This window comes from Macrotis lagotis, chromosome 5, assembly GCF_037893015.1.
Source record: "Macrotis lagotis isolate mMagLag1 chromosome 5, bilby.v1.9.chrom.fasta, whole genome shotgun sequence".
Lineage (NCBI taxonomy): Eukaryota > Metazoa > Chordata > Mammalia > Peramelemorphia > Peramelidae > Macrotis > Macrotis lagotis.
In genome coordinates this window covers 252,295,053-252,318,205 of record NC_133662.1, presented here as the reverse complement: position 1 = coordinate 252,318,205, position 23,153 = coordinate 252,295,053, and the positions used below count along the sequence as shown (strand labels likewise).

At 51.7% G+C, this 23,153-nt stretch overlaps 1 protein-coding gene and 1 long non-coding RNA gene across 2 annotated transcripts in view; one reads left to right on the top strand and one right to left on the bottom strand.

Annotated features, from left to right (window-relative positions):
* The window catches only part of LOC141488910 (uncharacterized), a 31,521-nt gene extending 27,811 nt beyond the window's left edge, over window positions 1-3,710 (bottom strand). The window contains exons 1-2 of the long non-coding RNA XR_012468843.1: window positions 2,429-3,710; window positions 921-1,221 (exon numbers count right to left, since the gene is read on the bottom strand). This is a non-coding gene — a long non-coding RNA (uncharacterized LOC141488910). The remainder of the gene's footprint in view (window positions 1-920; window positions 1,222-2,428) is intronic.
* An 833-nt stretch (window positions 3,711-4,543) lies between these two features.
* RCC1L (RCC1 like) lies at window positions 4,544-16,325 on the top strand. The gene is made up of 11 exons (XM_074189348.1): window positions 4,544-4,903; window positions 8,326-8,455; window positions 9,453-9,581; window positions 10,422-10,488; window positions 10,742-10,793; window positions 11,370-11,454; window positions 12,078-12,259; window positions 12,618-12,705; window positions 13,351-13,524; window positions 14,435-14,520; window positions 15,638-16,325. Exons 1-11 carry the CDS (start codon window positions 4,568-4,570, stop codon window positions 15,713-15,715), a joined length of 1,407 nt encoding a protein of 468 aa, XP_074045449.1. The 5' UTR covers window positions 4,544-4,567; the 3' UTR covers window positions 15,716-16,325.
* Window positions 16,326-23,153: the final 6,828 nt, after the last annotated feature.

The following is a 23,153-nucleotide window of genomic DNA, read 5'->3' as shown; positions in this document are numbered from 1 at the left end:
GATGTGGGAAGTGAGGGAAAGTGAAGAATCAGATATGATTCTGAGATTAAGAACCTCATATTCTTGTCATAAAAGGGGCACCAAGGAGAAGAGCTATTTCAGAAGATGGAGACTCAACTCCAAGTTTCCAGCTCTTCTCACCATTCCAAGCTGCTTTCATGTTTTTGCTTTCAGTGGGAAACCAGACTTGTGATTTTATTGCTGTAGGAAACTCCTACATGAAAAAAAACAAACCTCTTTCCACCGATGCTGGTTGGTCCCCACTCTGCATCTTAGAGTCTGAGTGAGTTCTTTAAGCACTAAGATGATGACTAGCCCAGGGTCATTCAGCCAGGATGAATCAGAGGTAGGATGTGAGCCCAGGTTGGGATGGCTAAGGTCAAGCTCTCTGGTTGTCCTATCTCTGAGAGATGAGGAATCACCTTTCTAGCCCTTTCCCTTAGGGGCATTCTAAAAGAAACTCATCTCATATCTGCAACATTACTCTGACTTGGTGGAATAACTTTTCCTGGACTAGGGTCCTCACATTCTGGTCTCCTTTACTCTCTTCCCCAGTGAAGTCAGGGGGTTCTGACTGGTTGAAGCTGGAAGGGACCTTGGAGTCCATCTACTCAAAGAATTCTCATAGGATCCAGGACTCAAGACAAGCATAGAAGTCATCTAGGGGGAAGAAATGTGCCAACCAAATTGGGGAGGGGAATCTGGTGTGCTCCTGAGGCAGTGAGAATGGATAGTGGTTAGAGGACTGGGCCCAGAGTCAGAAAGCATATGACCGTGGGTAACTCACTTAGTGTCTGTCTGCCTCAGTTTCCTCAAATTAAATTGGGGTTCAGAAAAGTGTCAACATCCCAGGATTGGTGTGAGGATCAAAAGAGAAATTTGTGAAAGCACTTTTTTGCAGGGCTGGTATGGGTACTTACCCTCTTTTCCTTCTCTTCCCATTTGTTTGCCATTTCTTCAGTCTTCTGGGAAATAGGTCAACACCCAAACTGGTGACTTGTACCCACACACTCAGAAATTGCCTGCCAAGTGCCACTGTTGCGCTATCATGGTCAACCAGTCAGAGCCTCCTGACTCCACTAGGGCTATGCCTTTCCTTGAAACAATTAGTCTTCTGGAAACCCTGCTAGTTTAGCGCAGGGAAGTTCATCATCCAGATCCTTCTCCAACCATAGACTGAGAACTTTCCACCCCATCCTCATATTTTTGTATGAAAGGTCTCTGAAAAACAAATATTTAATAATTAAACCACTGCAGAATGGAGAGGTAGATAGATAGATAGATAGATCGATAGAAAAAATAGATAGATGGTCTGATAGATGCAAAGGAATGTAGATGGAGATACAGAGATTAGAAGGCTAGGTTGATAGATCAATGATGGATAGATATAAATATAGATTGATACATATATAGATAGAAATATAGAAATATAGATGATAGAGCAACTGAAAAATAGATCAAGAGAAAAATAGATTGACAGATGCAAAGGTATATAGATAAAAGATAGAAAGGTAAATTGATTAATAGAATGAGAAATATAGATTGATGGATAGATAGAAAGATAGCTTGATAGAAATATAGAAATGTAGGCAGGTCAAAAGATCAGTGGAAAGATAGAAATCTAGATAGGATAGAAAGAGGCAGATTGATAGAAAAATAGTTCATAGATACAAAAAAAATATATATATATATATGTAAATTATATACATATGGATAAATTGAGAGATCTTAGGAAAAACAGATTGGTAGATAGATAGAAATATGAGATGGATAGCTAGAACTAAGCAAAAGAGTCAGTCCCTGACCTCAGTGAACTTTCCACATGCAATCCTAACTTGGATTTAGGCTGCCTCTAAATGAATGACCCAAATGTTGTAAAGGCTACTGCATTGTTTTAAGCTGGGGGTAGTCAGGGAAGGCTGATTTGGCCAGAGGGGGTGGGTGGAGACGACTTTTTCTTTGGCTCCTTCTGACTCTCAGCTTCTAGAGCCAGTCTCAAGTCCCTGTGATTCTGAACCTTCTAGAGAAGGCCGCCCTCATCCCCTAGCTCCTGCTGTCTCACTACTGACACCCCATGGTCAATATCCAAATAGAAAATCTGAACCCTTTCTAAGACAGAAAATAAAGGAACAATGGTTCCTTCCTCTCATCCACACCCATTTCATTACTTCTCATGGCATAATAATATTGTGTTACAACTACATACCACAATTTCTTTAGCCAATAGAAGGCTGGTCATTTAGTTTCCAAATTTTGGCTGCCATGAAGAGCTGCTCAGCAATGAATTAACTGGGTGACTTTGGGCAAGTCAGAATTCTCTACCCTTTGTTCTCCAGGTCTGAAACCTCCTTCCTTCTTCCTTATCTATCTCACTGGGGTATCATGGGGGATCTACTGGGAATATCTACAAAGCATCCCAGCTCCTTACTGTTTATCCTTTGTTCATGAGGAAGATTACAATTTCAGGGAGGTGATACCATGACAAGCGCGTGAATTGGATTGGAGTGAAGCGGGCTGTGCTAAGTCATGAGCCTTGTTTTCTCCTCCAGAGCCCTCTGGATCCAGTGGCCAGATATGAATCAGGTTGACTGAAGATGGCCCTGGATGAGAGGTAGTCAGTGACTTGCCCAGGGTCACACAGCTAATTAGTGTCAAATGTATGAGTCCTCCTGACTCCAAGGCAAGTGCTCTGTTGGGGTGTAAAAGAAAGAAAATCATATCAATGGGGACAGACACAAAACAGCCATTATTAGACACTGTACAACCAAACTGGCCAGAGCCATTCCTCCAAAGAAAATAGCAAAATGATATCAAAAGGTTGTTTTCTATGAAGGAAATCTAAACTGTTAATGTTTTAAAAAGTTAAGCTCTAAATTACCAATAATTGGAGAAATGCAAATTAGAGCCACTTTGACATTTCTCCTGATATCTATGAAACGGAATGGCTATGGGAAAGCAAGTATGCTTGTGTATTGCTGGTGAAGTTGTGACCCGGTGCTGCTGTTTTGGAAAGTGTGTGTGGAATGTTAACCCCCCCCCCCCGTGGGAACATGCCCTTTGCCTCAGAGATGCCACTGCCAGGTCTGTACTCTGAGAAGAGCAAAGAAATGCAAAGGGACCTGTGTGTGCACAAACATTTATAGCAGCTCTTTTGCGTGCTCACCCCGGGATGTCACCTTTGGGGGAATGGCTCCCCCCCACACCACAGGGATATAAAGTTGAAGACTCCAAGCTTTGACTCAACATTCTTCTCATCGTGCCAAGCTGCCTGGAGTGATCTAGGAGGCGGTCGATGCTCAGGTCCATCGGTTCTAAAGTTGAGAATCGTGCATCTAGAGGAGGAGGGGGCCTCCGAAGTCATGAAGCCCCTTATGTTAGAGGGAAACTGAGGCGCAGAGATGTAAGGTCATTCACACAGTGAAGGTTGGAAGAGGAGATATGAGCAAAGCACTCCTTTTTTGGTACTAGTTGTAGGATTGCAAAGGTCCTTGCACATCCCCTAGGGTGGCCGCAGGGTGGCACATCCCCTAGGGTGGCCGCAGGGTGGCACATCCCCTAGGGTGGCCGCAGGTGGCACATCCCCTAGGGTGGCCGCAGGGTGGCACATCCCCTAGGGTGGCCGCAGGGTGGCACATCCCCTAGGGTGGCCGCAGGGTGGCACATCCCCTAGGGTGGCCGCAGGGTGGCACATCCCCTAGGGTGGCCGCAGGTGGCACATCCCCTAGGGGGCAGGGTGGCACATCCCCTAGGGTGGCCGCAGGGTGGCACATCCCCTAGGGTGGCCGCAGGGTGGCACATCCCCTAGGGTGGCCGCAGGGTGGCCCATCCCCTAGGGTGGCCGCAGGGTGGCCCATCCCCTAGGGTGGCCGCAGGGTGGCCCATCCCCTAGGGTGGCCGCAGGGTGGCACATCCCCTAGGGTGGCCGCAGGGTGGCACATCCCCTAGGACGCGCCTGAAGACCAGAGATGGTACATTGCCTTCTCAGCCTCAACATCCCCCGGTTAACAAAGGTCCTAAACGATTCACAAAGTTGACGGCTTCATGGGGTGGGCAAGAAAGAAAACCGTGTCGGAGGGCGGCCGGTGCTCTCCAGGGCTCCCCCGGGACCTCAAACTCATACCTTCCCGTAGCTTGGCTACTGCCCGCGGGAAGTCAAGCACTCATTGGGCGCCTGCTGTGTGCTGGGATTAGGGGCGGACTGCGCATGCCCCCGGGGAGGACAGGCCCGAACACAGGGGCAGCGGGTCGGGAGGGCGGGCCATCCGGTTCTCCGGTTTCCGGAGGGTCGGGGGCGACTTCCCGGCCCTCGGCCAGGACTGCCCGCTCTGAGCATGCGCGGCCGAGCACGGGCGGGCCCAGGCGAGCAAGAACCCCGGGGCGCGCTGATCGGCAGGGGCCGCAGAGAGCGTTGGCACGTGGACGACATCACGCCCGCTTCCGCCCACAAGCAATATGGCCGACCAACGCCTTCCGGTTCGGAGACGGAAGGGGCGGGCTCCAGGGAGAGAGCCGGTGAACGGCCTCCCAAGATGGCGGCGCGCTAGGCCGGAGGCCCCCGAGAAGGCGGATGGCGGGGGTGATGCGGGGCGCGGCGTGCGCGACGGCGCGGCGCGCGGGGCCGTGGTTGCCAGGGCGCGCTCCGCCGTCGCCAAGGACGCGCTGGACGGCGGCTGGGAAGTCTCGCAGCCGGCGGGAGGCCGCCGAGGCCGAGGCCGAGGCGCCCGTGTTCCAGTACGTGGGCGAGCGGGCGCGGCGCGCGGACCGCATCTTCACGTGGGGCTACTCGTTCACGGGCGCGCTGGGCCTGCCCAGCTTCGTGCAGCCCAGCGTGGACGGGCCCGCCGCAGGCCGCAAGCCCCGCGCCATCCAGCCGGTGCCCTACCGCCTGGAGCTGGAGGCCAAGGTCAGGTCCGGGGCGGGGCCGAGGGGCGGGGGCGGGGCCCGGGCCCGCCAGGACCAATGGGGGGCGGGATGGCCGGGGGCGGGGCCCGGCCGGTCAGGATCAATGGGGGGCGGGATGGCCGGGGGCGGGGCCCGGCCGGTCAGGACCAATGGGGGCGGGACGTCCGGGGGCGGGGCCAGCTGAGGGAGGGGCTTATGGGTCTCTCCCAGTTGGAATCCAGCCTCAGAGGCCCCCTGGCTGTGTGACTGCGCAAGTCACCCCCCCCCCAGCTGCCTCAGTTTCCATATCTGTCAGATAAGTTGGAAAAGAAGACAAACCCTTCCAGGATTGTTGCCAAGAAAACCCCAAATGAGGGCAAAAAGAGGCAGCTAGGTGGCACAGTGGATAGAGCACTGGCCTGGAGTCAGGAGGACCTGGGTTCAAATCTGGCCTCAGACACTTATTAATGACCTAGCTGTGTGGCCTTGGGCAAGCCACTTAACCCCATTGCCTTGCAAAAACTAAAAAAAAAGGGGGGACACAGACATTCTGGGGCTTTCTGAGAACCAAGATGCCCCCCTTGGGCCATGCTTTTGTTGCTGGTGGCCCCCTCCTCGTCTTCAGACCCAGGGTCCCTCAGAGATGGCCTTTGTCTCCACATCTCCCTTCTGCCTGCACGGGTTCCAGGGTAACAAAGTCAAACTTGCCCATTGCTTGGGTGATCTGGCGCCCCTAGAACCTCATCTTCACCACCGGCCTGTGGCCTGCTCAGCGTCAGAGCACACCAAGAACCCCCCCAAGTCATTGTTAGGTTGAGTACCGAGGCTTTACCATCCTCTTCCTACTGCTGGAGAAACGAGACCCCCACATGAGGCCATGGCGGCTCCACTTGGTGAGTGGCAGAGCTGGCCCAAGTCCTCCAGGGCCCAGGCCTCTCTGTGGCTCACCTGGACCTTGCGAGATGACTTCTGCTCACCCTCTATTGCAGGTTTTCTCTTGGACCACCAGTGTCTGCTTAAAGGTCCAATACAAGCGCCCCTTTCTCATCCTCCTTGGCTTCTCTATTGCATTCGTTGTTGTGAACCATCCTTTCCCCTGCAACTCCTCCTTTTTGATTTCCATGGTCTTCTACCATCTTGGTTCTCCCTCAGCTCTTCCCTGTTTTTGATTCTCAAGGTATTTCAAGATCTTGGTTCTCTTGACTCTTCTTGGTTTTTGGTTCCCATGATGTTCCATCATCCTGGTTCCCTAATCAATTCTGTCTTTTTGGAGAGCATTTCTTTTTCTTGGCATCCCCGAATCCTGCTTTTCTTATCTCCATGAGCATGTCCCACATCACGGTAACCCCAACCTCTCCCCTATGGTCCAGACCCACATTTCCAACATGGCTCATAGTTATCTCACAGTCGATGTGTCAAAATTAACTTTGTTGTTTTTCTTCTCTGAACTAAAGCCCTTCTTGAGACTTCCTTATTTCTTTAGATGATTGCCATTTTGGGTCATCCTTGCTCTAGAGATCTTGGAGTTAATATTGAATCTGAACATATACAACTGAAGAGCTGCTGAGGACTTCATGTTCTCTCTGATTTCTTTTGTGATCCCCCTTTCTAGTTTCCCTTTTGTCCAGATTCTCATATCAGGCCTGGATGATTCTGCTGCTTTTCCCACCTTCTCTCACTACTTCTGTCTCACTGCTGATAGAGCCATTATTTCAGAGCACATTTCTGCTCATCCCAAGCTCCATGGATAGAATGAGAGACTTCAGAAGGTACAGAAATTAGTTAGAATTCTACTTCTAAAGTTAAGTCCTCAGTTTCTTTATCTGTAAAAGAGGAATAATAATGGATTGCTAGGAGGATCGGATAGATGTGTATGTCAAACTCTGAAACTTAATCTTTCAAAACTTTTTATTAAATGTCATTTAATGAAGTCTAAACTTCTGTATGTGACATTCAAGACCCTTGGGCCTACCTTTCCAACCTGATTTCCCACTCCTCTCCTTTATTTCCACCAAACCACATAAATCCAGCGTGTCACTTGCTTTTCTAGCCTCACACTCTTTTCACAGTGATCCCTGTCTAGAATGCATCTCTCCTATCCTGCCCATATAAACCCTTTCCCCTAAATCTTACCCATCCTTTGGGCTCAGCTCAGATGCCCCCTCTTCTGGAAGCCTTCCTCCTCTTCCCTGAGTGCATGTGTGCTGAGTGACCATTGAGGAGATGGAGCTTTGTTCCCCACTAAAGCACACTCTTCTGTGGGATGAACTCGCTTATGGGGCCTTCTGAGTAGTTCTTATTTCTAACTCAGGAGGTTGAAGATGTCCCTCTGTTCATTCTGTAAACCTCTCTTGGATACTTCCTCACCATATCCTCCCAAGATGGGTTTTTTCTCATACTCCCTTTGCCTTTCCCAGCATTCCTACTGTTAGTTAGTCCTTTCTTCTTTTTGCCTCACAGACGTCCAGTCAACTATTTAGGACAACAGACTTTTCTTAAATTTCCATTCTAGGCAAGGCAGAGTAAGGCAGTGAGGGCAGAGATGGAAAAAGCCACAATCTCTGCCCTCTGGGAACTCTTGGAGTGAGGGGGAATAGACCTCAGGATGGGAAAAGTCTGTGCCCCAGGCCCTCACTCCTCTGGTCCTGAAATGAGAGTGAGAACACTCGGTCCTGACTCCAGTCCGGCAGGAGGAGGCTGAGCCCCTAATGGAAGAGCTAGATGGCAGGGCCCTTGCACATTTGAAAAAGGCCTTTTGTCACCTGAAGCTTTATCCATTGGCTTCATACACCTTTAGGTGAGAAGGCAGCATGGCCTTGGGGGTGGTGGGATAGAGCTGCCTGTCTTCAGATTTAGTCAGTGAATCTCCCAAGTGGTTTCTCAGCTTCTAGAAAATCATCTTCAGGGTGTAAATTATTCAAGGTTGCTCCCAGCATCTTTGGGTTGGTCGCACCCTTCAAACCTTGTATCTCATCCTTCTGGGCCCGGTGAGCTATGGGGAGTGTGAGCAGAGGTTGGGGGGTGCTGCTTTCTCATAGCAATGGTCAAAAGTCATTGGCACTACTACAACCCAAGTCCTGAACTGGACTGTGTGTCATTCTTGCTGTGAGTCCTTGACTCTGGTTCCGAATTTCTGCTTGAATCCTTCTGATTGAACTTTCTGACCTAGTGGCCCATTCTCTCCCCTTTTCTTGGTGTCTGGATGCTGCTTCCTGTTAGTTTTCTTCTTTTCTTTAGGACCTTCTTTATAGGACACACTTCTTTGGGTCCATTGTGACATTTGTCTCAGGGCAATCTGGTAACAGATAAAATATGGTCAGCATAGAGTTGCTCCCCATCTCCCCTCTCTTGTTCCATTAATGTAGTCATCTGCATCTGACTCACACTGAGTGAACAAAGGGCCGGTCGCTCGCTCACTCATTCTCTTCTGGGGTTGCCTTTCAGATTTCATCCGCTGCCTGTGGTTATGGGTTCACCCTGCTGTCCTCTCAGACCCAGGACATTACCAAGGTCTGGGGCATGGGCCTCAACAAGGATTCTCAACTTGGCTTTCACCGGAGCCGAAAGAACAAGAGTGAGTGTTTCCGTGGCTTATCTGGACATCAGAGTTTCATTAGCCTGGAGCTCCTTGAGAACAGGGCCGGGCTTTGCCTCTCTTTGTATCTCTGGCACTTAGCTTGGGCTTGGCTCCAGTAAATGTTTAGTTGAACTTTGAGTCAGGAGAGTTCTGAGTTCAAAATCCTGCCAGAGCTCAGTCTCTTAACTTTTCTGTTGCGTGTCTGTAAAAAGGCCCCTGCTTGTAGCACCTGCCCCAGAGCATCGCTCGGGGACATCGCTGTGTGAAAAGGCAGAATAGATGGTGGCGTTCCTGCAGGCCTGGCCCCTCCGATCTCTGGGGACTGTGGTGAGGGAGTTTGGAATAATGATGAGAGTCCACACTTAGAAGGGGGAGGGGTCCCGGGCCTCGAGTCCAGTCTTTCATTTTGCAGATGCTGCTGCTGAGGTCCAGAGGATGTTCTCTGACCTGTCCCAGGTCGCTCAGCTGGGCGACCTGTCAAAGCCAGGGTCTCTGATCAGCAGGCCAGTTTGGTGGTGGGTGGTCTTTGTGGGCCTTTTGTCTCATTGGCTCGACTTCTGAACAAATGACCAACAATTGGATATTTTTATTCTCTGAGTCTGTGGGCTGCCGTTCATCTTGTTAGAAAATAGCTGCAGGAGTCTTAATGTAAATGTAACTGAGACATAAGAGGGGAACAAGGGCCAAGTCAGTCCCTGCTTTGACAGCAGAAAGCACTGGACCCTCCTGGGCTCTGGGCCCAGCTCAGACCCCCTTCCTGGGCCTCACTCTCTTCCTGCATAAATTAAGGGGAGTGGTCCAGTTGGGCTCTCTTTAAAAGTGGTGGTTGTTGTAGTGATATCGTGCCTTTGATTGGATGATAAGGATTTGGGGAGCAGGAGGGGGTGGGCAGAGGTTGGGGGCAGGAGAGGGCCGCTCTTCATATCTTGAGGGAATGGGGATTTTAGTCACCGCCTGGTTCAGGAACAGTCATGACCATTCGCCAACATTTCAGACCGGGGATATGAGTACGTCTTGGAGCCGTCACCCGTGCCGCTGCCTCTGGATAGGCCACAGGAGACACGGGTTCTGCAGGTGGCCTGTGGAAGAGCCCACTCACTTGTCCTGACGGACCGTGAAGGAGGTGAGCTTGTCTGGGCTGTGTGGGGGCCCTGATGGGCCTCGGGACCCTGGTGGGGTGGTGCCTTTTTTTTTAAGCACCCACAGTTCTTGGCTATGCCAGATGCAGCAGCAGGAAGAACAGGCCCCTGGACAGATTTGTGCTGTCCAAACATTTCATGGTTCAGTTTTTTGGCCCTCTACCTCTTGTAGATGGGAGGCTCTTGTCTTGGAGAAAGCCCCTTCTATGAACCGGCCTGTTGATTGACCAGGCCTATGGTCCAAGGGCTTCCAGGCCTTTGAAGCCCCCAGATTTGTGTCTGTAAAGTCTGCTGAAGGAGCCCAGCTGAACCTGGAACCTGGACTTTGACAACTCTGGATCGGTCCAGTCCATCCCCCCTTGTTGGGGGTTACTTCTAGGCTGCTGTCTACTCAAGTCCAAGCATCCCATGTGAATATCTGAGGCAGCTGGGGACACAGGAGGACCAGAGTTCAAATTTGACCTCAGCCCCTGGCTGGGTCTCTGGCTGGGTCACCCTGGGCAAAGCATTCTCTCTTTGCCTCAGTTTCCTCAACTATAAAATGGGGAGAATGATGGCAGCTCCCTCGCATGGTGGTTGTGAGGATTAAAGGAGATGCTGTTTGTAAAAAGGCCTCGGAGTCAGAGCCGTAGAAATGCTTCTTCTTCTCCCCTCAGCTCAGACTCAGGGCTCCCTCGGCTTTCTGCTCAGGTTCTCTTTCTGTTGGCCACACTTGGGCTCCAGGGACCAAATGCTAGGAGCCGGTAGTTGGAAAGAATAGAGGGCAGGCCGGCCCCGAGCTCAGGAGGGATTTTCATGGACTAATCTGGTGGTGGGTTTTCTAGTCCTCAGCATGGGGAACAATTCCTACGGGCAGTGTGGAAGAGCCGTGGTCACTGACGAGATTTACAGGTGAGCACCCGGGGCCCCCACTAGAGGCCGGGGCACTCTTAGTACCAGAGCTGACCAGTACCTCCCGAGCCCCGCTAGAGGCTGAGGCAGAAGTGGACAGTGCCCTGGCCTTCTAGTGGGGCCAGGGTGGGTCAGGCTCTTTTGTTGACATGGACCTGAATCAGTTTAGGGAGGGGGTGTGTCTGGGGTGCAGGGGGTGCCTGGGGGTGGTGGCCGCTCACCTGGCGCCTCTCTCCTCTGCTCTGGCCTGCAGCGAGAGTCACAAAATACACAGGATGCAGGACTTCGATGGCCGCGTGGTGCAGGTGGGTCAGGGGCTCCAGGAGCCAGAGGCTGCCGGGGAGGGATCTCATTCAGGGACCTCTTGTGAGGTCTGGGGGACTGTCCATGCAGGACTGGTCACCAGAATGAGCCTGGGCAAGGCTTTGAGGGAGTCAGATTGTCCTGCCAGGCCTTGGGGGTCTTGGTGAGGCTTTGCGCCCTTAGGGTATTTGAAGAGAGTCCTTGTGGCATGTTGAAGTCCCCCCGGATGAGGGCAGGAGTGAGGATGAGGGGAAAGCTTCTTGAGGAAGATTGGGTGGAAGATGGCCTCTGAGGAGAGGTCACTGGTGCTGGAGGGAGGGGAGAACCCAGACGTGTCCATGGGAAGGACAGAACATCCGTCTCTCCTCCCTTGACCCATGAGCCGAGGGAAGGCCGAGGGCAGCTGCCACCAGAGCTTCCTCCCTCCACCTCTTCATTTGCTGGCTGCAAGATCAGGAAACTCAGGGGGTCCCCACTGCCTCAACTGAAAAGACAGATCCCCCCACTTTCTGGTTCCCAGCTCCCTTTCCAGACTCACTTCACCCATGTAGTGATCCATTTTCTACCCCTGCTCGCAGGTAGTCTGTGGGCAGGACCACAGCCTGTTCCGAACAGATAAAGGTGAAGTCTACTCATGCGGATGGGGCGCCGATGGGCAGACAGGTAGGGGGTGTTCAACCACCTCTGCTGGGGGATGGGTCAGTCTTGTGGCAAGGGGTCTAGAGTCACCGTTCAATGTCCTTCCTTTAGGCTCCATCTCTCCTAATATCACAATATCACAATATCTCTTCCTCCAAACCCCCTCCCTTTGGTCATCGAGTGGTTCAAGGTGCCCCTAAAACTGTTCACTGGAATGCGAGCTCGCTGGCACCCCAGCCTGGGAGAGTGGGGGCTAGACTGAACTAGAGTTGGGTTTCCCCCCAAGAAGCCCACCAGACCTAAAGAGAGAGCTCATTTTTATGTCTCTCCATAAGACGCATGCCAGGCCCCCCTTTTGGTCAGATGACTGACGGGCCTTCCAAATCCCGCTGCGCTGGCTCCTGCTTACTTGTAAACATTTGTCCGGTGAATTTAATGAAGGAGAGAGTTGGAGGGCCTCGGCCTTGTGGCTTCTCTGATTGGCTCACAAACACCGTGCTTCTCGGGAAATGTTTCACAGTCCCAGTCACCCGGACAAGTGGGAGACGCCCCGGAATGTTTCCATCGCAGCCTCCTCCTTTGCTCAGAATGTCCTGGGGGTCTGCAGATCTGGAGATGTTCTGATGCCCCGATTTTCCCTGAGGCAGGTCTGGGTCACTACAACATCACCAGTACGCCCACCAAGGTCGGCGGGGCCATTGTCGGGGTGAACATAGTACAGGTGGCCACGTACGGAGACTTCTGTCTGGCTGTGTCCGCCGAGGGAGACCTATTTGGCTGGGGCAACTCGGAATACCTCCAACTGGCCTCTGTCACGGAGGCCACCCAGGTACTGGGGAGGGGCTTCATGAGAAGACGCTGGGCCAGGCTCCTGGGCTTCACCAGATGCTTCTGGGGGCTCGCTTCCCCCCTTAAAAAAGTAAACCCAGCCTGCAATGAGGCAACCAAAAGGCAGCCCTGACTTGACACTCAGGAAGACCTCTCACTTCGAGGAAGCCCCATGGACAGCCTCCCACATTTTATTAATCGAGGGAAAAGGGAGAAGAAACCACCCCCTGTCCAGACCCCCCCCTCCCCACCCAAAGACTGATGGAGTATTTCTCCTGAAGAGCCCAGACACCCCCAACCTGAGCAAGAAGACTCCCAGATTGCTTTAACCCATTTCCCTGGTTGTGTCTTGTGCCCAGGTGAATGTCCCCATGCACTTACCCTTCTCCGGGATTGGGAAGGTCAAGCAGGCGGCTTGTGGTGGCACTGGCAGCGCCATCTTAAATGGTAAGAGCCCCTGTGGGCACTGCCTGTACCAGGCAAGGGCCCCCTGCCTCTTTGATCGTTGTCGGGCCAGGTCAGCTGACTCCCGACAGAGTTGGGCTGTGCCGTCCTCCAGGCAGACGCCTCCTCTCCAGGGATTCCGGGGCCAGAGGAGCAAAGAATGAAGCCCTCCCCACCCCAGTGGTGTCCCTTCTGTCTGGGCCAGGACGCCTGGTGGGCAGGGGCTGGGATCCAGAGGTGTGACCCAGTACTGTTTGGGAGAACCGGCTTTGTTGAAAGCAAACTAAAGATTTTTAAGAGCAGGCTGGAATTTGTCAGCATTTGTCCAAATAGTCCAGATTTCTAGCAGCTAGAAGGATCTTGCTGAGCTCCTTTCCCAAAGCCTCATGCTTCCCTGAGGCTCCAGGGCTGGCTGTGAGCTTGGCCTGACCTCCCGCACCTGGTCCTGGTCTGGCTCCAAGGGAAGGAAGGAGCGGCAGCAGAGCGGGCCGTGTCACATGGGCACCTGGCGTCAGGTGGGCGCCCACCCTGGTGTCCTCGCCAGTAGGGAAGAACCACTTGAATTTCTGGGATGTCATCTGCATTTTCTTCAGGGAGGGAGGGAGGCCGGAGTAGACTTAACTGCCTGTTGTTTCTATTGTGACACAGATGAAGGAAATGTTTTTGTCTGGGGATATGGGATCCTTGGGAAGGGGCCACACCTCATGGAAACTGCGCTCCCAGAGATGATCCCACCGTCCCTCTTTGGCTCCTCGGAGTTCAGCCCAGACGTTCGGGTTTCCCACATTTTCTGTGGACTCAGCCAGTTTGCTGCGATCTCCAGTAAGTGACAGAGCAAAGTGAGACGAGGCCGTGGTGGTCCGGCTCAGACCCAGCCCATGCTGAGTTCTGGTTCCACTGAGCCAGGGGCATCCCCAGGAGTCATTGCTCCTGCGCTTCGGCACCCTTCCCCAGCCTCCACGTCTTCCCCTGTCAAGGCTGGCCCCTGAGGTCCCTACCAAGTGCCTTGGCGAGGATCCCAGAGAAACAGCATCTGGCCCCCCAGTGGTGGTCCCTGTGTTTCATCAGGGGCTCTGGGCCCTGGGTCCAGCCCTTCCATGAGTCACTGGCTCTGACTGGGCCGGGCCGAGTTATGAGATTTTACTTTGAGGCCAGGGAGACCCCAGCCCAGGTGGCATGTCATCACGGTCGGCCTCTTCCTCAGTATTGGTGTCCTGGAAAGGTGGCTGTGGATGAGTTGGTCAAGCTGAGGCATGTCCTCTTGAGCAGCTCTTACAAAGATTAAAGGAAGTTTTGGGGGACCAGAGTCTCTGCCTTCAGCAGAGGGGGTGCTCGGGCCATGAGGAAGAGGCTGAGAGAGGCCAGAGGGATTTTAGACTGGACAGCTGGGGGATGGCTGCGGCCACAGAGCGGCCTTGAGGCCCTTCAAGAATCTCCTGAGGCCACCCAAGTTGTCCAGCCCTGCAGGCCCCTGGTGGAGACCCCGGTCCGGAAGAGGGTTTTTGTTTTTGGGTGAAGGCGCTTCCGTGAGCTTTTCCCTTAAAGGCCCCTGTTGTGGAGGGAACAATCAGGGCCCTGTCCAGATGGAATTTTGGTGTCCTTCTGTCCTCGGGCACTTGAACCTCGAGGCCACTTGAATTATGCTCGTTCTGGCTGGCCTCCTGTCCCTGGGCCCAGGCTCTCTGGCCAGTGCTCTGGCCACCTCGAGCCAAGGCTTTCCTTTCTTTTGCAGACAAAGGAGAGCTGTTTGTGTGGGGCAAGAACATCCGAGGTTGCCTGGGAATCGGTCGCCTGGAAGATCAGTACTTCCCATGGAGGGTAAGCCTGGCCTGGCGGTGGGGGCGGGGAATGACCGGGTCACTCAAACACCAGCAAGCACCCAAGACATCAGCCCACCCCAGGCCTCGTCTGACCTTGCCAATGTGCTTCCAGGCTGGGTACGCCAGGGTTGGAGAGGTGGTCGAGGAGGAGGAGGGCATCCTCCAGCCTAGTGTTCAGCTCCCTTATGCCACCCCTACCCGAGGACCAGTGCTTGGCCCATTGTCCTTCACTTCTGTAGCTCCCTGGCTGGCCTTGGTGTGCTCAGTTGGAAGGAATGGCTTTGGTTCAAGTGTTGCGCCTCCAGGAGCGGGGCAGACAAAGGTGGCCAGAACCTGGCCAGAGTGACCCACAGAAGGGAACAGATGGGACTGGACTTCAAAGAGGAGCCAGGGCTTTGGGGTTATTTAAGGATGTGTTGGGCTGGCCTTGGACGCTGCTGCCCCAGGCTTCTCTCAGACCGGAAGAGACCTCCGAGGCTTGACGTCAGGTTGGGCTGTTTGGAAAAGAGGATCAAAAAAAGGGACTTGCAGAGATGTAGTGGCGAGATGCTGGCCCCAGGTGGGGTTGGGGTCTAGCAATGAAAGGTGCAGTGGAAGGAGGAGGCCGTGGCCTGCTTTTTGGGGTGGAGGCATCCTCCTGTGGCCAAGCCTTTTAAACATCCCTGGGGGGGGCAGATCTTTGTGCTCAGGGGGAGCCAGAAGTTGCCTCATCCCCGGGAGGTGTGGAAGTTGTTTCTGATGCTGGCGATGGATGGCATCTGGGGCCGTAGAGGAGAAAGCGGCTCCCCAAGGCTGAGGCTGGGGGTGTGGGAGCTTTGGCCAGCTTGTCAAGTCTGAGTGAGGGGAGCCTCACGTGTCTGGGCCCCAGAGCCTGGGCTGTTCATCATGGCTTAGCTTAGGGTTATAGGGCTGGACAGGGCTGTGCCAGGAATCCTGAACGGGTCCGGAGGCCCAGGTTCAAATCTTGGCCCTGACCCCACAGGCAAATTGCTTTTCTGGACGTCTTTTTGGCCATTAGCAAAATGGGTGGGGAGGGTAGGCAAGATGACCAGCTCTAATCCTTGGTCCTCTGATTCCCCAGCGTGCCTCACCCCAAGTCTGGATCTTGTTTCTAGGTGACGATGCCAGGTGAGCCAGTGCAAGTGGCCTGTGGTGTGGACCACATGGTGACGCTGGCTAAGTCGTTCATCTGAGCCACCACCAGCCCCAGGTCCCAGAAGCATGGTGGCATGGCCACCCGGCCCTCACTCCCTCGGAGACAAGTGCCCCATTCAGCTTGAGGTTCTGCCTTCTCCAGTCCAGTTCTGTCACCCTGTCAGCCGGACTTGGTGGGTTTGAACCCGAGAGACTAGATAGCTCATTGGGGGGAAGGAGGGGGCCCCGCCTCCTTGAGAGTCTGTGAGTGTTGTGTGTGTGTGAGTGTGTGTGTGTTTGTGTGTGTGTGTGTGTGTGTGTGTGTGTGTGTGTGTGTGTTTGTGTGTGTGTCTGTATGTCTGTATGTTTGTGTGTGTGTGTGTGTCTGTGTGTGTGTGTGTGTGTGTGTGTGTGTCTGTGTGTGTCTGTGTGTGTGTGTGTGTGTGTGTGCCCTTTCTCTCAGGGCCCTATTTACAACAAGCCACCTTGGTGCCGAGGGCTGGACACTGCAGATGACCACTTGGGCCTTAGTGTGGTCCTCCCTGGGTGCAGGGTGCCAGACAGGCTGTCAAACAAAACTCTGTGAAGATGGAGGGTGCAGGGCCGCTGGCACCTGGTCTCCCCCTTTATGTTTTCCAGTTCTTATCAATAAAACGACAGTTTTCTCTGTCACAGCCGCACTTGGCATTATGCCGGCCAGTGGAGCGGAAGCAGGCAGGGCAGGGGCGGCCTCTGAACCTTCTGAGGGTATTTGATCAGTAAGCGACGACCCAGCAGAACTTACGGTTGACTTGGGGTTTCCATGGCCCCTGGTGATGGTCTGGGCCCTTGGTCGGCCCTGCCCTAGCTGTGGGGGACAGGCCAGATGGACGCCTTCTGTGCTGTCGTGTTCTGAGACAGATGGATGCTTCAGCCCTTGCTCTGTGGGGACCATCACAAAATCAGAGAATAAGCCCCTGGATGAGAAGTCTGTCCTGGAGGGGCAGCCTGGTCTTGATAATGCTTTTAGGGATCCCTGCTGCTGCTGCTGACCAGGAGCCCCAGGAGGACCGCCAGTGCTGGGCAGCAGGGGCATGGGCCTCCACCAAAGCCCCTTGGGCTGGGGGTCTGGAGAGGAATCACCCCAGAAGCCAATTTCTGGAAGGATTCTGCTGGGGCCTGGGAGGAAGCTCTCTCTTAAAAGCTCCCCTAGAGTAAGCTGTGCCTCTTGTGGTCGCCTACAGAGAGGGAAGAAATGCTCCCTGGAGCTTCCCCGAGACTTGCTGGCCATTGGATGCAGGCCGTACAATCTTAAACCCTAGAAATAGAGGCATGGAGTTGGGGTTAAAAGGAGAAAATGAACCATTTTACAACTCATCCTGAGGTGAGTCCTAGCCACTTCTGACCAGGGGCTTCTGCCTTGGTGCCCCCCGGCAGAAGATAGAGCAGGAAGGCAAATGATGCCAGAGAGAGGACACCGCTGCCTCTGGCCAGCAGCCTCTCCCAGGGTTCATTTGTTCACACAGTCATCTCTACCATGCCACATGTGATTAGGCCGTGTGCCCACGGCAGAACGAGGCCTGAATGGGGAACCAGCCACCGCTCGTCGTCTTTCTCTGCTCTCTGGGGCTAAACTGTTAGAGGGGCAAGGGCAGCAGTTCCAGTTCAAGTGGTGCCAGTGGCTGTGGGCTGAGGCAACTATCCGTCTGTGGTTTGTGAGCCAGGCCCTGGAGGTACAGAGGAAGAGGGAGCAGTCCTACCCTCAGGGAGTTTATCAATCAACAAGCCTTTATTCAGTGCCTGCTGTATGCCAGCCATCGTGCTAGGCAGTGGAGAGATGAGGGAACTGGCTCTGACCTAGAGAGCTTATAGCTTAAGCACAGTTCTGTGGGGGCACCGAGAGCCGAAGTATACATTTCCTCCAGCAGGAATCTAAAACCCTCCAAACATCCGAAGGAGTGTCATAGTTCTTCTTTGGGTCAGAATCACAGGATTTGGAGTGGGAAGGGACTTCCCAGGCTCTCTAGCCTTACAGAGAAGGAAACTGAGGCCCGGGCCAGTGCAATGGCTCGCCTAGGGTTTCACAAGCAGCTAAGGGTGGAACAGCTGGATGGTCACTCGGATCTTCTCCAGCTCTGGCCAGAGGAGGGCAGGCCATGGGCTTCAAGGCTTCTCTCCAAGGGTCTCTGCACAGTCTACCCCCTTGACTTGGGGCTTCTTTGCATCTCTCTGCCCCCTTTCTTCCTCTGGTCATAAGAGTGTAAGCTGCTTCAGGGCAGGAACTCTCATGTCTCTATTGTTTTGTATCCTCAGCTCTTCCTAGCACAATTTCTGGCTCACAGTAGCTGGTTAATAAATGTTAATAAAACCAACAGCTCTTTGACTCTCAGGTTCATCACTGCATCAAACTCCTTTTACTGATCTGAAAAGTACCTAAAACTTTGAAGGGGGCTTTTCTTGGATTTGGGGTTTTTTAATCATTGCTTCCCTGGAAAGCCATTCTGCACCCTTGACGCACTTTAATTTTTGTGGAAAAGCAAAATCCAGCTATATATCGAGAGTTTGTTGAAATCAGTATTTGAGTTCAAACTTCCTGAAATGGGCTCCATACCTCATGGGCTATATGGGTATATCTGCCCGTGCCAGTCAGTAGCCTGTGGCCCATAAGGCAATTTGCAGAAACATTCCTTGGCAAGTCCAAATAACAACACAGAAAAAGCTGGTTAGGGGAGTGGGCTGGGGGGCAACAGGACCCAGGAGAGGAGGGCACCAGAGACAGCCCCTGCCTTCAGTTGGAGCAGATTTTGAAAGCCTCTGAACTTGGAACTTAACTAATAATTATATTTCCCCTATCATTGTTTCCCTTTCTAATACTTCATATTTTGTTTTATGCACTTAAAAATCATTTTGAGAAAGGGGGCATTCGGCTTCCCTAGATGTCTAAAGGGGGTCTATGACACCACAAAAAATTGAGAACTCCTGATCTAAAGGGTTAGAATACCATAACCTATCAGACCATTTCCAAAAGTGCCCCTTTAAAAAGAATAGATCTGTTGCTTTTGGTACCTCACTGGTCAGCTCCAATGTTCTACGGTAGAACTGTGGTCAGGTTCTATAGAGAGAGCATAGATTAAGCACTTACTGTTTACCAGGCCCTATGCTAAGTGGGAGTTTGCTGCTGTTGACTGTTAAATTCTGACATTTGTTTGAATCTATCACTAGGAGTATTAATGTATTGGCATCATCCAAGACACATTTTGACTATGTGCTAGATAAAGCCTGGGGGATTGAAAACACAAAAGCAAGGGGCTGTGTCTTACTCTCATCATGTATTTGCATAAGATACAGCCATCTATCAGCTTTTGATCAATTATCTACATCTCTCTCTATATATATATATCTCTAATCTCCACCTGTCTATAGAACTACATCTGTTTATCCAACAATCTATCTTTTGATCCATATAGCTATGATTTTTCTATCCCTCTACCTCTCTCAATTATCTACCATCCATCCATCATCTTTCTCTATCATCTATCTCTTTATCTACCTATCTACCTTTCCATCTATCATCTATCACCTATCTATCTATCATTTGTGTAGCAGTATACTGTGAAACCTCCTAGCTTGAAACCTCCACAAAGCCCAGGGCCACGTCACACCTAGGGATGTTTTGGAACCAACTCTTTAAAGAGTTATTGTTAAATTTTGTTATTGTTGTTAAATATTGTTAAATTTTCAGTGTCAACATTTATACCTTCGAAATCTGCAAATACGACAAATCAGGGTTTGATTGTTGATTGTGGGTATACTTGAGCCCACACACATACACCAGTGTCTATGACAGGAAAAGGAATTTAGGAGAGAAATGTTCATCGGAGTCACTTTCCCTATACATTTACTTCCTCTTGCCCTGAGTTTCTTTGTTGGTTGTATCCCATTGTTGGAGGGGTGTGTGTGGGGGGAATGATTTATAATTACTGTAATGACATTTGAGTAAACACTTGTACTCAAAACCTCATTCTACTGGCTGATTGTTAAAGGGAGGCACACTGATTGGGGCTCATGAGCTAATATGGTGGATAGTTAGCCACAAAGGTTTCCATAGCCTGGGCCCAATTGACCAGTGGCCTTGTGAGTTGGAAAAGGGAGTGCAGAGAGGGTTTACTGGGCAGCATGGTATTGTGGAAAAAAACTGGATTAGAGTCGGAAGTCAGCACATAGATATCCTTCTAGCTCTGCTGCCTTCACTCTGCATAGTTGGGTTTACACTTTGTCAACCTATTCCAATCCCCTTCCTCCTCCACTCCTAACACTTCATAATTTACCTCCTGAGGGCTGAAACCCTTAGAAAACCATATATTAATGTTATCAATGTCTTGAATTTTTGTTAACTATTTCACAATTGTCTTTTACTCTGATTCTGCCACCACCCTCCAGAGGGAGCCTCCTGTTTGCTGTCTCTGATGTAGGGCTGGCAAATCAAGAGCCAAGGACAAGAGAAAGGATGAAAAGGCACACAGAAAATCACTCAGCTTTTGAAATCATTGTTGTTGAGCTGCCTCATAGCTGGGGAGAAAGCTTCAGCCATGACCAACCCTAAGAGAGAAGCCATGTGCTCACTAGCCGTGTGAACTTGGGCACGTCTTTTTGGACCACAGGTTTTGCCTTCCCAACTCTATCTGGCTCTGATTTCTTGACTGTCCCTCATCTTCCATCTGGAGTCGTTGCATCTGTCATCAGATCCCTAGGAATCCCAGTGGGCCACCAGGGGCTCTCGCCTTGTCCTCACTGCTGTGGTACTCTGGTTGGCATCCTTGCATCCTTCCCCACTCTTTTAGCTTTCTTTTCTTTCAATGTTGTCAACTCCCCTGAGAAAGAGTTCTCCACTGCCCATGAGAGGATGACCAGACTCCTTAGCCTGGTCTTCAAAAATCTGGCCCCAACTTTTCAGAGACCAGGCTTAAATTCCATCTCTGACCCATCTAGGGCCATGTGACTATGATGCAGTCACCACTTCTCTGAGACCATTTTCTCATCTATAAAAACAGGCACAGTACCGAGGACAGGGCCTCGGACAAGCACTTACTAGTAAAGCTATAAGTTTGTTGAGTTTAATAACATCTGGAGTGCCAACTCTCCAAGAAGTCATACTTTGGACAAGTGACCTTGGACAAGTCGCTTAACCCTTCAGTGTCTGCCCCAGACATCTTTTAAGAGGCCGACTTTGTGTCATTCTGTCCTGCCTAGACTTTGCTCACTGGTGTTCGTTATGTCACTATTCATATAATAGGAAGTAAACTTCAGAATTTCCTCCCTGAAGCAATACAGGCTGAAGACAGTCTCTGGTTATTTTTAGTTAGGAAAGAGGGCTTCTGGGTTCAAATGATGGTTTTGCCACTAACTACTTGAATGTCCTTGGATAAATCATTCAGGATCTCAGTTTTCCCATTTGTAAAAACAAGGTGGTTGTACTAGATGCCTTCTCAAATCTCTAGCTCTGGAGTGGTGGGATGATGTACCAAAGAGAGGGGTGGCATGATGCCCAGGGAAGGAACAATTCAGGGACCACTGAAGGTACCTCTTCTTCTTTCCATCAGATTTCAAGCCCCAGAAAGTCTGTTGGCTCAGGCAGCGATATGGATCCTGACTGCTGCTAACTGGCTGTGTGACCTTGGGCAAACCTCTCTGACCCTAAGCCTCAGTTTCCTCAGCTACAAAATGAGTTGAGTTCTGAATTCCCTTCTCATTTTAGTTATCCCAGTTAAGATCTCCTGGGGCATCAATTTGTTCCCTCATCTTGGAGGTTTGGAGACCAGGCAAGGGGAAAAGAGGCAACAGGAGCATCTTGGAAAGACACTGCCAAGCTTTGTTTTATTTGAATCGGTTTGATCAGTACAAAAGCAGACAGTGTTTGGTTAACTTTTTTCTCTGTTTTAATTAACACTTTTACAAAGTACAAAATATACTGTCATTTGTTTGGGGACATTAGGTATTTTTTTTCCTCTTTCTCTCTCCGATGTACAGTACGTGAATCTCCAGGATTTGTAGATCTCTTCTACCCAAGACCCCCAAGAAATGGGAGGACACTGGAGGGAGGAAAGGGAGCCCCGAAGCAGCCTTGTGACTTCCCCCCACTCCCCCAACCCACCAATCTTCCCATCTGTTCCAACCACAAAGCCAAGGTGCTCCAGAGTGGCTGATGCTGGTGGTGTAGCTGTTGGGTGACTCAGGGATGGTCCTAGCCAAGTGCTCTGGGCCGGCATGTCCTCAGAAAGAGGGAGGGGACAGCACATAAAAGAACTAGGAATGGGAGTCGGGTGGGGATGGACCGGACACCAGCTAGAGAACAGAGAGAGCCACCACCCAACAGTCATGAGCTCTCCTGCCTCTCACCCTTAGCCTCTCCATCACTTTGGGTAATGAAAAGAGTTTTGGTGGCAGCAAAAGTTTGTGAATCCCTCCAGCCCTCCTGAGGGACTCAGGGCCTTCCAGATGAGAGAATTCACACCCTCATTACCCCCCCCAAGCTGCTTCTCCCAATACCTAATTGCCACCCCAGGCTTGTTTTGGGGTGGTCCCTGCGCTCTAGGACACGCATGTCTCCCTGTCCCTGGTTCTGCTGGGGTTACACCCAGAGCCTGGCTCGAGAATTTCAGAGCAGGGTGAGATGGAGAGGGTAATGGTGGCCAGGGGGAGTTGCTCTGGGGGGGGTCCAAGGCAAGGTAAGGAGGCTGACCACATTACAATGGGCCCTGGAGCCCGCATTCATCCATGCCAAATGACATCACAAAAGGAGGGAATCTGTTATTCTTTCTTCCCTAGACTGGAAGCTCTTTAACATGGTGGGAGGAGAGGTTTTGGGTTGGAAAAAGTAAAAACTCATTGCCCTGAGCTCCCAGAAGAAACTAAGGTCTTTTGCCTAGTTTTGGCCAGGAGGATGGGCTGGAAGTCCTAAAGAGGTCCGTGCTCTCCACCTGGGTGGTGGGAGGGGTAGGTTTAGATGGACAGGCACCATAGTTGGAGCAGGGGGGTGGGGTGGTGGCAGAGAATGCCCATTTTCCAAGGGCTCAAATTAGTTACAGCCCCAAGTCTCTAAAATGGGGGTTTCTGGAAGAGGGATGAGGTAACACCACCAACCAAGGCGGATGCTCCCAAGGACATCCAACTAGCTCTTTTCTTCCTCCTTGGACTTGCCTAGTCCCCCTCTCATGTCCTTTCTGGCCCTGCTACAGTACTTATTTGGGAAAAAACAATCAAAACTAAGTGCATCCCTCACAGAGGTAGAAGGGGTGCACACACCCATGCACGATATACAGAGCATCCCAGGGGCAGTGCAGGGCTCCTGGACTCTTTAGGGGGGAGCCCTCCTGAGCCCAAGGCCAGAGGGATCCCATGACATCACTGGCCACTCGCTCTGTAAACTTCACCCATAAGCAAACATCTAGCCAGGAAGTCTATCCCTCAATACTGAATGGACTGGTACCTTTGTACCCACCCACCCACCCCATACCCACA